General features: G+C 40.4%; 1 protein-coding gene across 10 annotated transcripts in view; it reads left to right on the forward strand.

Annotated features, from left to right (window-relative positions):
* ST3GAL3 (ST3 beta-galactoside alpha-2,3-sialyltransferase 3) overlaps nt 1-13,320 on the forward strand; it is a 243,994-nt gene that overhangs the window by 74,826 nt on the left and 155,848 nt on the right. For 8 of the 10 annotated variants that reach the window (XM_020783380.3, XM_072997515.2, XM_020783381.3 and 5 more), the window contains one exon: nt 6,539-6,631. The exons of the other annotated variants lie outside the window; for them this stretch is intronic. In XM_020783380.3, the coding sequence (XP_020639039.2) occupies nt 6,539-6,631 (93 nt within the window). The remainder of the gene's footprint in view (nt 1-6,538; nt 6,632-13,320) is intronic. 10 annotated transcript variants of the gene reach the window in all.

A 13,320-nucleotide genomic window follows, 5' to 3' on the forward strand; every position in this document is an offset into this window, starting at 1 on the left:
TTCACCTAGTCAGCCAAAGCTTGCAGAGTAACTTACATACAGTAAACTCCTCCTCTCTCTTTAATAAAACAAATGCTAACATATTCTAATGAGACTCTGGAGAGAAGTAGAAGCAGTGAACACATTGGCAAAAAATGACAATAATAGTGGCTGAATTTCCATTCATTTGAAACATTAAATCAACCTGTTTCCCTCCAGATGTTGGAGATGTTTGGGAGCTGTAACACCATATTTGAAGAATTGACTGACTTAAAGTGATAGGTATGAATTGTGATAGTCAGCATTTGTTTTACAGAGGAAAACTGTATCTCAAGCTAAACTCAAGCAAATAAATCTCTTTATTGTGAAAGGGAATGAGATCATGAGTACTGTTCATGACATTGCTTGATTGTCACTACAGTCCTTAAATTGTTCTCTTGCCCAGTGTGATTAAGAATCAGAACCAATGAATTTAAAGAATATGAAAGCTGATTTTGTCTGAACACAGAGGTCATTGAAGATAAGTGGGATGTAAATGTAGGCAGTAAATAAATAAGGAATAATTCTCTGGCTTCTCTTTGTGATAGCATGCCAATAAAACAGCGGAAAGGTTTCTTGCAATTTTAGCTCTCTTCATTGGTATAAGAGTGCACTAAATCCACTGAGTTTGCACTCCCTGTGCAAATTAGGATTAGAAATAATCATTTGAAAATAGTGTCTAGTCCTCACTTGAGATGCCACCAAAATCACTCTTGGCAAGTTTGACTGAATTCACAAGATGTCATTCATAAGTAAATAATTGAATTTGAGTGAGAGGTTGGAGGAAGATGTGTTCTTCATGTTCCTGATCTTCCAAACCATAAAAGGCTGACTCTGTTGTTAGAAAAAGTGAAGTAGCTGCCTTAACAGATGCTGAGGTATAGGATATAGTCTTGAGATGTTGGAAGACAGAGCTGTATAGGTTATATGGCCTGGTTTATGACCCTAAACGTGCTAGTACAGTCAGAAGAAAGTAGTGTTCCATTGGTAGTGCTGAAGTTAGATTCAAATACAGTGGTGCCTCGCATTACGAGCGCTCCGTTTTATGACGAAATCACTTTACGTTGAAGGTTTTGCGATCGCAAAAGCGATCCCAAAACGATGTTTCCTATGGGGGAATTCCACTTTGCAATGATCGGTTCCCTGCTTTGGGAACTGTTTCTCGCAAAGCGATGATTTTCGGCCAGCTGATTGGCAGTTTCAAAATGGCTGCCGGGTAAAAAACATGGCTCCCCACTCTTTTCTGGGACAGATTCCTCACTGCACAGGCAGCGAAAATGGCCGCACTATGGAGGATCTTCGTTGGACGGTGAGTTTCAAGCCCCTAGGAACGCATTAATCGGGTTTTAATGCATTTCTATGGGCTTTTTAATTTCACATTACAACGTTTTTGTTCTACAGTGATTTCGCTGGAACGAATTAACGTCTTAATGCGAGGCACCACTGTACATATGTCTTCTGTATATCTAAAGGATTGGGATGCCATCTTGTTCTTCAGCTTATACATTGAATGTCTTTGACTTGTCTTGCAAACCCTTTCAGAGGACTAGAAACATGTGAAAGGATCCAACTTTCTTGTTCAGTACCTTTCTGTTTCCCTTAATTTTGTTCAATATTCCATGAGGATCCACTGTGATTTTGACTGCATATAGCTTGTTACTGTATTTTTCCGTGTATAAAATCACGCTTTCCCCTAAAATAATTAGAGGAAAAATTGAGGCTCATTTTATACATGGAAGGCGGCAGCAGGAGGTGGAAGAGCAGCTGCGCTCAGCCGCCTTTTGTGGCTGCCCATTGACTGTTGTCTCCACCGTCCGATCACCCAATCCACTGCCACAGCTGGGGCTTACCTCCAGCTCATGCCGCCGCCTTGTCCCCTGCCCGAAGGAGATGATCATTGGAGGAGGCGATTAGGCGGCCAAGTGCGGCTGCTTCTTTGCCTCAGTCTCCACCTCCTGCTGTTGCTGCTGAGCCCGCGAGTGGCACCGGAGGAGACTGCAGCAGCAGGAGAACGCAGAGACTGAGACATAGGAGCAGCCGCGCTCAGCTGCCTCCTGCTGCTGCCCATTGGCTGCTGCTGCTGCTGTCAGAACACCTCCTCCAGCAATTGTCTCCTTCAGTAGGGGACAAGGTGGTGACGTGAGCTGGAGGTAAGCCCCGGCAGTCGCACTGGAGGAGGTGATTGGGTGGCGGAGGCAGTAGCAGCAGGAGATGGAGGCAGAAGAGCAGCCACACTGGGTCGCCCCTTGCAACTGCCCATTGACTGCTGCTCTGCTCCAGCAAGGATAAAAATTAGGGGGTCATCTTATGCATTGGGGGGTTGTATACAAGGAAACGTACGGTATGTCAGTGACACATAATGGAGGAGCTGAGAAAAAATTGTTGAAATATCTTATTCAAGCGCTCCATAGATGTTGGTTTCAGCAGCTCTGTTGCTGTTCATGGGTTTTCAATCACAAACAGATTTTGGCTCTGAAAGTATCTGTCTGGAATACATTATATTTAATATACTGTTCAGTAGAGGTTAGTTATGACAAGTTAGAAGTAACCTAATTCCTGCAACCAATTCCGTTTTTGGCCATGATAATGGTATCCTGGGATGTGAGGTGAAATTAGGAATGCAACAAAATTCTTTTTAAAATATAATATTTGAAGTTCTCCTGATTAGCACCTGAAGATACATACTGATTAACTTTTAACAAGAAGGAGCAATCCTTTTTTTTTCTTTATGTCTTTTCTTTGCTGGCATTTACATTATTAGTTTTATGCTCTTATTTAAGATGGTTGGGAATGTCATCATGACAGTTTAATAAAGACTGAAATCTATATCATTTAACAGACCCAGAGTAATAAAATGCCCCCTGAGTATTAGGGAATAAAATGTGTTGGGAAACTATAAAGGACTGTCCAAGTGGATGGTCAGAATGGATGTAATGAGGCAGTGCTGAGCAACTGGAGAAGCCAACTGTGGTTGGGTAGTTTTGCCTGTGGCATTTTGGAACATGAACCTCTGTTGCGTTTGAAAAGTTTAACAAGTTTGTCTTTGACGCCAGTGAGCGTGAATATAATTCTGCCTTCGTGATGGACACTTCATACATTATTAGTATGGCACTAGCCAAAGGAACTAGTTCTTTGAGGATGTAAACTTTCCTTGGATATGTACAGAAGACATTCCGACATTTCTTATTTGGTAATTTAAAGTGGTGGGGAAAGAATTAGTTATGTATTGTGGTGGATATTTTATAGAAGTTTAGACTGTCTCTACAGACAACAGAAGGATGTGTGGTTTTTATTCATTGTGCGATTTAGCTCCTTTTTGAAAAAGGCAATTCCTAGTTCTGTGGTTTTAAACAGTGAATAATTGGATAATTGTATGTAGTGGTAGCTTTTCACTAGCAGAATTTGATTCTATTTCCACAAGACCAGGTTTTCTATATTTGCCAGTGTCATAATTTTCGTTGTACTGTGATGCCCCCTGCCCTCTGGCAGTCTTTCAGAATACAGTATATGTAAAGTACAGAGCTATACAACCTACAGTCATGTCCAAAAATATTGGCACCCTTGAAATTCTGTCAGAAAATGCAACCCTTCGCTCAGAAAATGGTTGCAGCTGCAAATGTTTGGTATCACATGTTCATTTTTTTGGTTTGCATTGGAACAACACGCACGCACGCACGCACGCACGCACGCACGCACGCACGCACGCACGCACGCACGCACGCACACACACACACACACACACACACACACACACACCCCAGAGAAGAAAAGTCAAATCTGATACAATCTCACACACACAGAAACCCAAAAATGGGCTGGCCAGAATTATTGGTACCCTTAACTTAATATTTGGTAGCTCACCCCTTTTCCCCTTTGGGGAAAAAATGACATCAATAGCTTCCTGTAACCATGAATGAGTTTCTTACACCACTCTACTGGAATTTTGGACCTCGCTTCTTTTGCAAACTTCTCCAGTGCCTTCAGATTTGAAGGATGCCTTCTCCCTACTCCTGTTTTGAGATCTCCCCACAGGTGTTCTATGGGATTCAGATCCGGATTCGTTGCTGGCCATTTCAGAACATGACCTCTAGTGGAGATGCAGCTTTCTGACAGTAGCCATTATGCTGAGCCCCAAAATTCTTTGGTAATCATCAGATTTCATGATACCGTTCACACAGTCAAGGCATCCAGTGCCAGAAGCAGCAGAGCAACCCCAAAACATTTTGAATCTCCACCATGTTTGACTGTAGGGACCGTGTTCTTTTCTTTTAATGTCTCATTTGTTTTTCTGTAAACAGTACCATGATATCCTTTACCAAAAAGCTCTAGTTTTGTCTCATCTGTCAGTGCGAGCTGACATTATTGTACCCTGTGTCTGCAGATCAGCTTGAATTTGTTTGGAAGTTAATCTGGCTTCTGTATCCACCATTCGAACAACCCTTCGTTGTAATTTTTCAGTTATTTTGCTCTTCTGTCCACGTCCAGGGAGGTCAGCTGCAGTGCCATGGGCTGTAAACCTCTTGATGATATTGTGCACAATGGGCTCAGGAACATTAAGATCTCTGGAGATGGACTTGTAGCCTTGATATTGTTGATGTTTTTCCACATTTTTTTCTCTCAAATCCACAACAACTCTTTACACTTTATTCTTTTCTCCATGTCCAGGTTGAGTCAACTTTTCTCCATCTTAACTGGTTGCAAGTGTGATTACTCTATTGCCCACACCTCTTACTTGCGATAGGTGTGTCTACATACAAATTAAAGGAGCATCACATGCTTGAAAAGCAATTATTTCTTACAATTTAGATAGGATGCCAATAATTTTGGCCAGTGGATATTTGGGTTTCTGTGTGGGATTGTATCAGATTTGACTTTTCTTGTCCGGTTTTTTGTGTTGTTCCAACGCAATCCAAAGAAATGAACATGTGAGTACCAAAACATGTGCAACTGCAACCATTTTCTGAGAGAAGGGCTGCATTTTCTGACAGAATTGCAAGGGTGCCAATATTTTTAGCCATGACTGTATGCCACTTTCTAGTGTGGGCCCCAATGCTGGAAGGAAACTATTCACTTTTCCCTGTAGCACATTTGGGTGAGTAACAGATCTTTTCCTGGTCCTGAAATTAGTGGGAGTTTTTTGTTTTGTTTTGTGCTGATGGTTGTGGTGTGTAAAACATAAAACATAGTGTGGAATGGGAAAGGCATTTTATATTAATGTGGCAAAAACATGTTATTTCTTTTAATTTGCAACTTCAGTTCCTTTCACTGTGCAGATATGCCAATTTGAACTGCTGAGAACTATGAGAATTTTGGCAGTGAGTAAATACATTCTGCTAAGATTTTGGATTTTGGAGAGACTTTTTCAGAAAGTAGTTTATGTTCCAAATAGTCCAGTTTCCACTCAGGCCTTGCAGTGTATTTTGAAATATGTTTTGCCATGATTACTCAGCTGATCTTCATTTGTGTTAAAAACGGTGGTTCAAATATTTATACAGGTATGGACGGGAGCTTACTGGAACAGATGTACAATTGCCATAGTAACTATGCTCTTGAAAGACTATGTTGCTTCCCTACAGCTTGTAAGATTTCAAAATGCTTTGTTTATGTGTTATGTGATGGTGGTTATGTGGATTACATGGGGTCAGTGAACTTACTTAAAAAAACATGTTATTTAAAGGTATATTTTGGTAAAGAAATGGCCATTTTAGAAATGTAAATATGTAACACGTTAGAAATATAGTATTATGCTGCGTTTTGGGGGGAGATCAATAAAAAGGCTGCATCAGTGTCCCCTGCACTAACTGCCATTATTTTATATGCAATTATATCCTAATAATACTTTCCCTTTGAAGTTTGTGCAGCATAACCCTTGATGTATGTTAGGTCGAAGCAGTTGGTGATGAGATGGGGCATCAAAACAAAGCAAAAGCCCAAGCAGTTAGCTTGAGTCATACAGTAAATGGCTGCTAAAAAAATAGTTCCTTCTCTTCAAGCTTCCAAAGCTTTATTTCAGCAACTGTAATGTCTTTTCTTAGAATGGAAAAGCTTTGTAGATTCAGTCTTTTCACATACCCATTGATTGTGAGAGAGGCCCAGCTATTGAAAAGAGAATGAAGGAAGCAATGTTAGGACTGTGATATAGAAATGTCAACTGCTTCCATTTTCACACAGACTGATAGAAATTTGTGGTAACTTGGCTAATGTGGCTCTACAAATAGTAATTGTACAAATTCTTACTCATGCAGCAGAAGAGTAGCCAGAGAAATAGCTCCTTCTTGCTACCTTCTTCCATAAACTGGAAAATTCTTGATGTCTAGAGTTCTGTAATGGCACAATAGTATGTTAGGTATTACATTCCCTTAGGACTGTTAGAATCTATCCCATCATTATTTTGCATTTATTTTGTTGTTGTTGCTGTTGTGAACCATTTGAGAAAATGTATAATAAACAGATTAAATTGGCACAGCTTGTACAGTACTTCTTTCCTAGAGCCATCTTCATGATTATTGTTTCTCCACAGGCCTTCAGAATTAGCTTCAAAGTATGCTAACATCTCAGAGGGAGTTTGCAAACCTGGGTATGCATCTGCCATCATGACTGCCATCTTTCCAAAGTAAGTGACTTGTTTCTTCAGGTTTGTGCTTTACACTTCTCTCTTTTATTACCCTGTCTCCCCAAATTGCGCTAGATCTGTAATGATGACTGAGATGCTGTCAAAATTTAAATATATATTTTTGGCTTTGCGGTGCTGCTGCTGCAAAACAGAAAAGGATACTACATGATGAATGCAACTCAATTAGAGAGTTGAGTTGTGATGAACAAAGTATAGTGACGGAATTGAGAATGAGAAATCAATCATCTCTCTTTGGAAAGTAAGTATACCGTTATCTTGCTCTGACAGTAGACATGGAAAAGAAAACAAAGAATGTAAAATAAGCTAGTTTCTGTGAAAGCCACCATAAAATATGTATTTTCATGTTTGGAAATATCACTTTACTTGGTAGTGGCTGGTAATTAAAGTGCATTAGCTAATTTGTGGGTGAAAGCGACATTTCATAATCTAAAATTGTCTTCAAATAGGGTTGCATAGCATCAGTAGCTACAAATTAATATAAATAAATGGTACTACTTTATACATCAATGTGCGTTACTCAGTCTACCATGATGATTAATTTCATTTGCAATCTTTAATAAACAAAATGTGTTCCTGAATATTCTTTTTGTTATTCTTCTCTATTTCCTTTCCATATACTGTATCCCCATCTTTTTAGAGATAGCAGTAGGGGAATTATCTCAGCCACATCTTATTGAACACATGAGATACCAGTGGTGCCTCGCATTGCGACGTTAATTTGTTCCGCAAAAATCGCTGCAGAACGAAAACGTCACTATGCAATATTAAAAAGCCCATAGAAACACATTGAAACCCCTTCAGTGCGTTCCTATGGGCTTAAAACTCACCGTTCAGCGAAGATCCTCCATAGCGCAGCCATTTTCGCTGCCTCTTAAGCAAGGAATCCATCCCTAAACACAGCGGGCGGCCATTTTGTTTACCCGGTGGCCATTTTGAAACCGCCGATCAGCTGTTTTAAAATCATCGCTTTGCGGTGCTCGGTTCCCGAAGCAGGGAACCGAGCATCGCAAAGGGAAATTCCCCCATAGGGAACATCGCAAAGCGATCGCTTTTGTGATCGCAAAAAATGTGTCGCAAAGCGATTTCATCGCTAAATGGAGTGATCGCTGTGCGAGGCACCACTGTACTTAGAAGTACACATCATCTTCACCAGATTATTCCGTCATCAGTGTCTGACAGCACAATGTATAAATAGGTTGCACTGTAAAGTATTACAATATAGTAGTTCTATCTGTGGCATATTTATAATAATTTATTTATATTTATGCTTACATTTATTTATTTATTTATTTATTTATTTATTTATTTATTCTATTTAAACCCCACCTATCTGGTCATTGCGACCACTCTAGACGTGTCTACATTGATTGATTGATTGATTGATTGATTGATTGCATCATAACATAACAAAACCAACCAGCAAACCATTAAAATGCAAAGAAATAAATAATCAAACTACAAAACTAAAACAATCCTTAGTGGTAAAGGTGGCACATGGGTCACAGACCAAACTAACCAAGGGGGAGAATGTCCTTAAAGACTTCCTTTAAAAGTTCAGTTTTGAGCAGTTTTTTAAGAGTCTGGAGGAAGGAGGACTGCTGGCTCTCCAAAAGGAGGCAATTCCAAAGCACCAGGGCTACCACTGAGAAGGGGCGATTCCTAGTCAAGGTCATCCTTGCCTCTCTCAGCGTGGCCATCCACAACAGCGAGGCCTGGGAGATTTGATAAAAGGAGCAGCAGTTCTGTGGGAGAGACATTTCAACAGGTGATGAGGTCCCAAATCGTTAAGGGCTTTATACGTTAAAACTAACACCTTGAACCTAGGAAGTGACAGGAAACCAATGCAGGTGGGCTGGGACTGGGGAAATATGGTGAAATTTCCTTGTTTCACTGATCAACCTGGCTGCCGTATTCTGTACATGCTGTAACCTTTGGATCAGTTTCAAGGGAAGCCCCACATAGGGGACATTGCAGTAGTTGATCCTAAAGACTGTCACCATGTGGACCTACATTGGCGGTGACCTCCTGTCCAGGAAGGGGCGCAACTGAGCAATTTGCTGGAAGTGTTCAGAGGCAGACTGATCTTTGGCTGATATTTGATGTTCCATTCAAAGGGCTGGGTCTAGGGTCACTCCTAAGCTGTGCACTCTGTCTCTTAAGATGGAGAGCAACACCATTCAGCCTAGGTATAATTCCTCCCAACTGGTTAGGGTGATCTCTAACAAGAGGATCTCCATTTTGTCTGGATTCAGATTCAGCCTGTTGACCTTTGTCCACTCCAAAATCACTGCCAGGCAGCACTCAAGAACATAAGCAGTATCCACTGAAGAAGACATGATGGAGAGATAGAGCTGTGTGTCATGAGTATACTGTTAATTACCTCTCCCAGCAGCTTCATGTAGATGTTGAACATCACTGTAGAGATAATTAACATAGGACCCCCAGGGCCAAAACAGCTTCCAGCCACCCAAGAAGAACTAGAACTAGTGGAGTGCTGGACCTCTGATACTTAATCCCAACAGCCTGTCTTGGAGGATACTGTGATCAGCAGTATCAAAGGCCACTGAGAGATCAAGGAGGACCAACAGGGTCAAAGCCAGCCCTGTTTAACGTCCCTTAAAAGGTCATCATTCAGTGCAACCAGTACCGATTGGGTTCTTTGGCATGGTCGAAACCCTCTCCTCCAGGAACATCTGCAGTGGTCCGCTAACACCTTGGCCATAAATATAATATTGGTAACAGGTCTATAGTTCAAGTAATCTGTTACCAAGTTAGATATTTTCAAAATGGGTTGCACAATGATTTATTTCAAACAAGGGGGCATATAGCGGTCCAATAATATTTAGTTATTTAACTATCATGTGCTGTCAAGGCAATTCTGACTAATGGCGACCCTGTTCAAGGTTACTAGGTAGAGAATGCTCAGACATCATTTATCATTCCCTTCTTCTGAGGGCTCCCTGGGACTGTGCAGCTTGCCCAAGGCCACACAGGCTGGCTCTACTCGCAGGAGAAACTGTAGGGAATTGAACTCCCAACCCCTAGCTCTTCAGACAGATACCTAAACCATTATGTGGTCCAGCCAGCTATTTAGTTATTTGGTTATGCCTTATTCACATATCATTTATCTGATATTCAGATATATCTGAGAGTGAGAGATTTGTAACTGCTTATAAAGAAAGACAGGCCTCAAATTAAAGTAAGTTTTTAGTGTGATAATACTGAAGAATTTTTCAAATATATGTGTGCACCTAGCAGCATTTAAGAGAAATCAGAATTCACAAGATGAAGAACAAATCTTTGGTCTTTGATTTTTGAACATTTACATCTGAAATGAGTGAGATACCAATTAAATTGCCTGGCTGTGTCCTTGTTGATCATTGGAATTATTTTCTTAATAAGAGACCTTTGGTCATATAAGAATTTAATTGTTGCATAGCTTTTGACCTGGCTCTAAAAGTAAAGGTCTGATTTAAATCCCTTTACTGCAGGAACCTCCAGTTGTCTGTGGACCTAATAACACCTGCCAAAAGAACGCCAGTTATACTGATCCTTTCTATACCTCTATTGTAGTGATGACATTTATTTTCACAGTCACGTGGTATATATGCTGGCAAGAGCATTCACATTGCTTTAACAGTATCAATTCATTTCTTTCTATTTGAATCTTTATAGCAGGCTACAGTGTTCTTTAATTTTGTATTGATTCCTTTTCTCTACTGTTTCTTGGGACAATCAGCCCCCCCATCCCACCTTTCAAAAAATTACTGAAGCTAGTATATCAACAGAGAAATATATGAGGCTTCTTTCCTCCTTCCACTTTCCCTTCCATCCTCCCTGCACATTTCTTGGTGAGGCTTATTTCCTCCTCCTCCTTTCCCTTCCCCCTTCCCTGTATGTCTTTGTTGAACAGCATCAGGAGAAATGAGTTTTGAAAGACTTTCAAAGTATTGTGAAAAGTAGGGTTAAATAAATGCAACACTCCTTTCTTTATAGTTCAAAGCAGGAAATCTGAAGCCCTCTTTCACCTACAAGGGAGGTGTCTCCTGAGCAATGTATTCATTTTGTCTGTTTGTGGTAGCGGTGGCAGCACCGCTGCCAGCATATCCTATTACTGTCTTGTTGGTATATCTTTATCGACAAGTCATATATGTATCGATATATATTTATTTAGAAGGAGATAAGCACAATGGTCATGACATGACCACAGCACCCAGAAACCCGACCCCTTTGCAAAGGAAATAAATCGACAGCAACATTCACACAGGCTGAAATGATATGGAATGAAGCAATTCATCAGCAGTACAAAATAAAACAATCCTCCCGGGGAGGGGGAAATAAACTGAAAATAAACTGCTGGCTGGGAAAATGAGTCAATCTTAGTTGTGTGTCATGTACTCGGAAATTTAGTAAACAATCTAAAAAACGGCCATATTGGTATAACTGGGTTTTGGAGTTATTTTGGGGGGGGGGGAATTGCCAGATGTTATCAGGTCCTGTAATGTAAAAAGACACAATGAGGCAAAACCATCCTTTTTGTCTCTTCTTGATTTGAAGGACCTTGTGCTCACAAAGAGGCTATAATTATGTACCAGTATGCAACTGTCTGCAGTTTTCCAGGCCAGGGTTTCATCAATAGAGGATTTCAAGTTTGAGGTAACAGAGAAAACTTGTATATGAACTGGGAATGTTTCAGTAGTATTTCTTAGTGTATCTATAGTGTGTTGGGAAATAGCTGTCCCTTCAAATGCACCAAACTTTGGTTTTTATAGTGAAATTTAAAAATTATGCCATATAATCTGAGCTGCTTCTGCTTTCCTCTCTGTCAACCACTATGACCAGTACTCTGGTTTCTCTCCAGGTTCCTGTCCTTATCCAGCAGAAAGACAGTCCTGAGTTTCCTTTCCACCATCTTTTAGTGTTGTCACATCTTCTACCTGTTGGCTGACTTCGCCTCTGTAAAAGGTTTTGTTTTTTTTTACTGTGACTTCTATGATTCTTCACCATTAGCTATCCTGTATAGCAGTGGTCCCCAACCTTGGGCCTCCAGATGTTCTTGGACTTCAACTCCCAGAAATCCTGGCCAGCAGAGGTGGTGATGAAGGTTTTCTGGGAGTTGTAGTCCAAGAACATCTGGAGGCCCAAGGTTGGGGACCACTGCTGTATAGGACTAATAGGAGTTATAGTGCAAAAAGGGTCTGGAGACTACAGTTTTAGATGGTTATGTGAATTAGGACAACGTGACCAATCTTCTCTCCACTTTATCATTATTTGTTAACTCATGCCAGTAATGCTTGTGAAAGATTAATGGAGATTTAGTTAAGAGGACATAAATTGGTTCTGAAGAGGTTGTTTTAAAAGTTTAAATTAATGGCAAGGCTGTATATTTTCAATAATAGAGAAAAGAGTTGACCACTGTTCACATCTCCACATCCCCACGTCCCAAAATACATTATACATTAAGAGGTGTGAAGAAAGGAGAGCATCAAAATACACACATGGGTGATTTAAAGAAATTGCAAGAACTGAAGTCTGGGACATCTTTCTGCAATCAGTATTGGTTATGGTGCTAATTTCAACCACCTGTAATAAGGTAGTTGGGGTCAAGGGTGGGAGCCCTAAATTGACCATTCTTTTCACTGTCCTCACCAGAATTAACTCTTGTAATCTTCTTCAAGTCCTCTGACCAAAAGCATGTTGAGGAAAATTGCATGCAGAAGGGCAACCACATAAGTAGACAGGGATGATTAGAGATTTTCTCCTGTTCTTAACTGTATGTTCAGTTAATGTGTTTGTTAAGTTACTGTTTGCTGATGCTCGAAGAATTGCATTGCCTATGTTTAGTGTTGGATATATTGGGAACCTGTTCTTCCAGTACAAGAGTTAAATGAAGGAAGACTCCCTGTGCCAAGATGAGGGATAGGCTTGTTCAAGTGGCTTCTTTATATTCAGACAAAGCAAAACTATAATTTTTAGTGGGCATCCCTTCAGTTATGCATATTGTAAGGTTGCTCCAGTCTGGGGGTGATATATGATCCTAATATTTGGTGGCAGTATGGTGTGCAAATTGCATAATATCACGGGGGGACTTCAATGCAGGTGGAAATAGTATGTGATGCCCAAGTTGTGTCATAGTTTTTTTTCTGTTAAACTTTTAAATCTTTCATGACTGACTGCCACGTTCTTACAATGTATGATCATCTTGAAATTAAAACCAAAGTATTAGAAAATGATGTTTCTCTCTTTGTACTTAACATTCATCATCATGTGCTTTTGGCAGCTTCACAAAGCATGATCTCCCCCCACCCCTTCGGTGCAGATTTAACCAGAATCCTTTTTTAAGCATGAAATGACAAATCTGTTGCTGTAAAACCCATGTTAAGTTCAACGGCTCCAGTTGTCCTTGCAGATTAATTCAACAGCTCTCCACTGAGCCAGCACAGCCTGTTATAGCTATTAATTCTTTCAACTAAAGTGAAATTATCAGCTTAATGTTGTTGCTTCCCTTGCCAAAGTTTTAGGAATCTTTAAAAAGGAGGGAGGAATGCAACCGTTCATGACCCATTTTGATCTGACAGTTTTCTACCAGTTTTCAAGGCAGCTATCTTCCTCACACAACCTTTGTTCCCTATCACACACTTCTGTATGATTGTTCTGTACTCCATGCC

This window comes from Pogona vitticeps, chromosome 4 (assembly GCF_051106095.1).
Source record: "Pogona vitticeps strain Pit_001003342236 chromosome 4, PviZW2.1, whole genome shotgun sequence".
Taxonomy (NCBI): domain Eukaryota; kingdom Metazoa; phylum Chordata; class Lepidosauria; order Squamata; family Agamidae; genus Pogona; species Pogona vitticeps.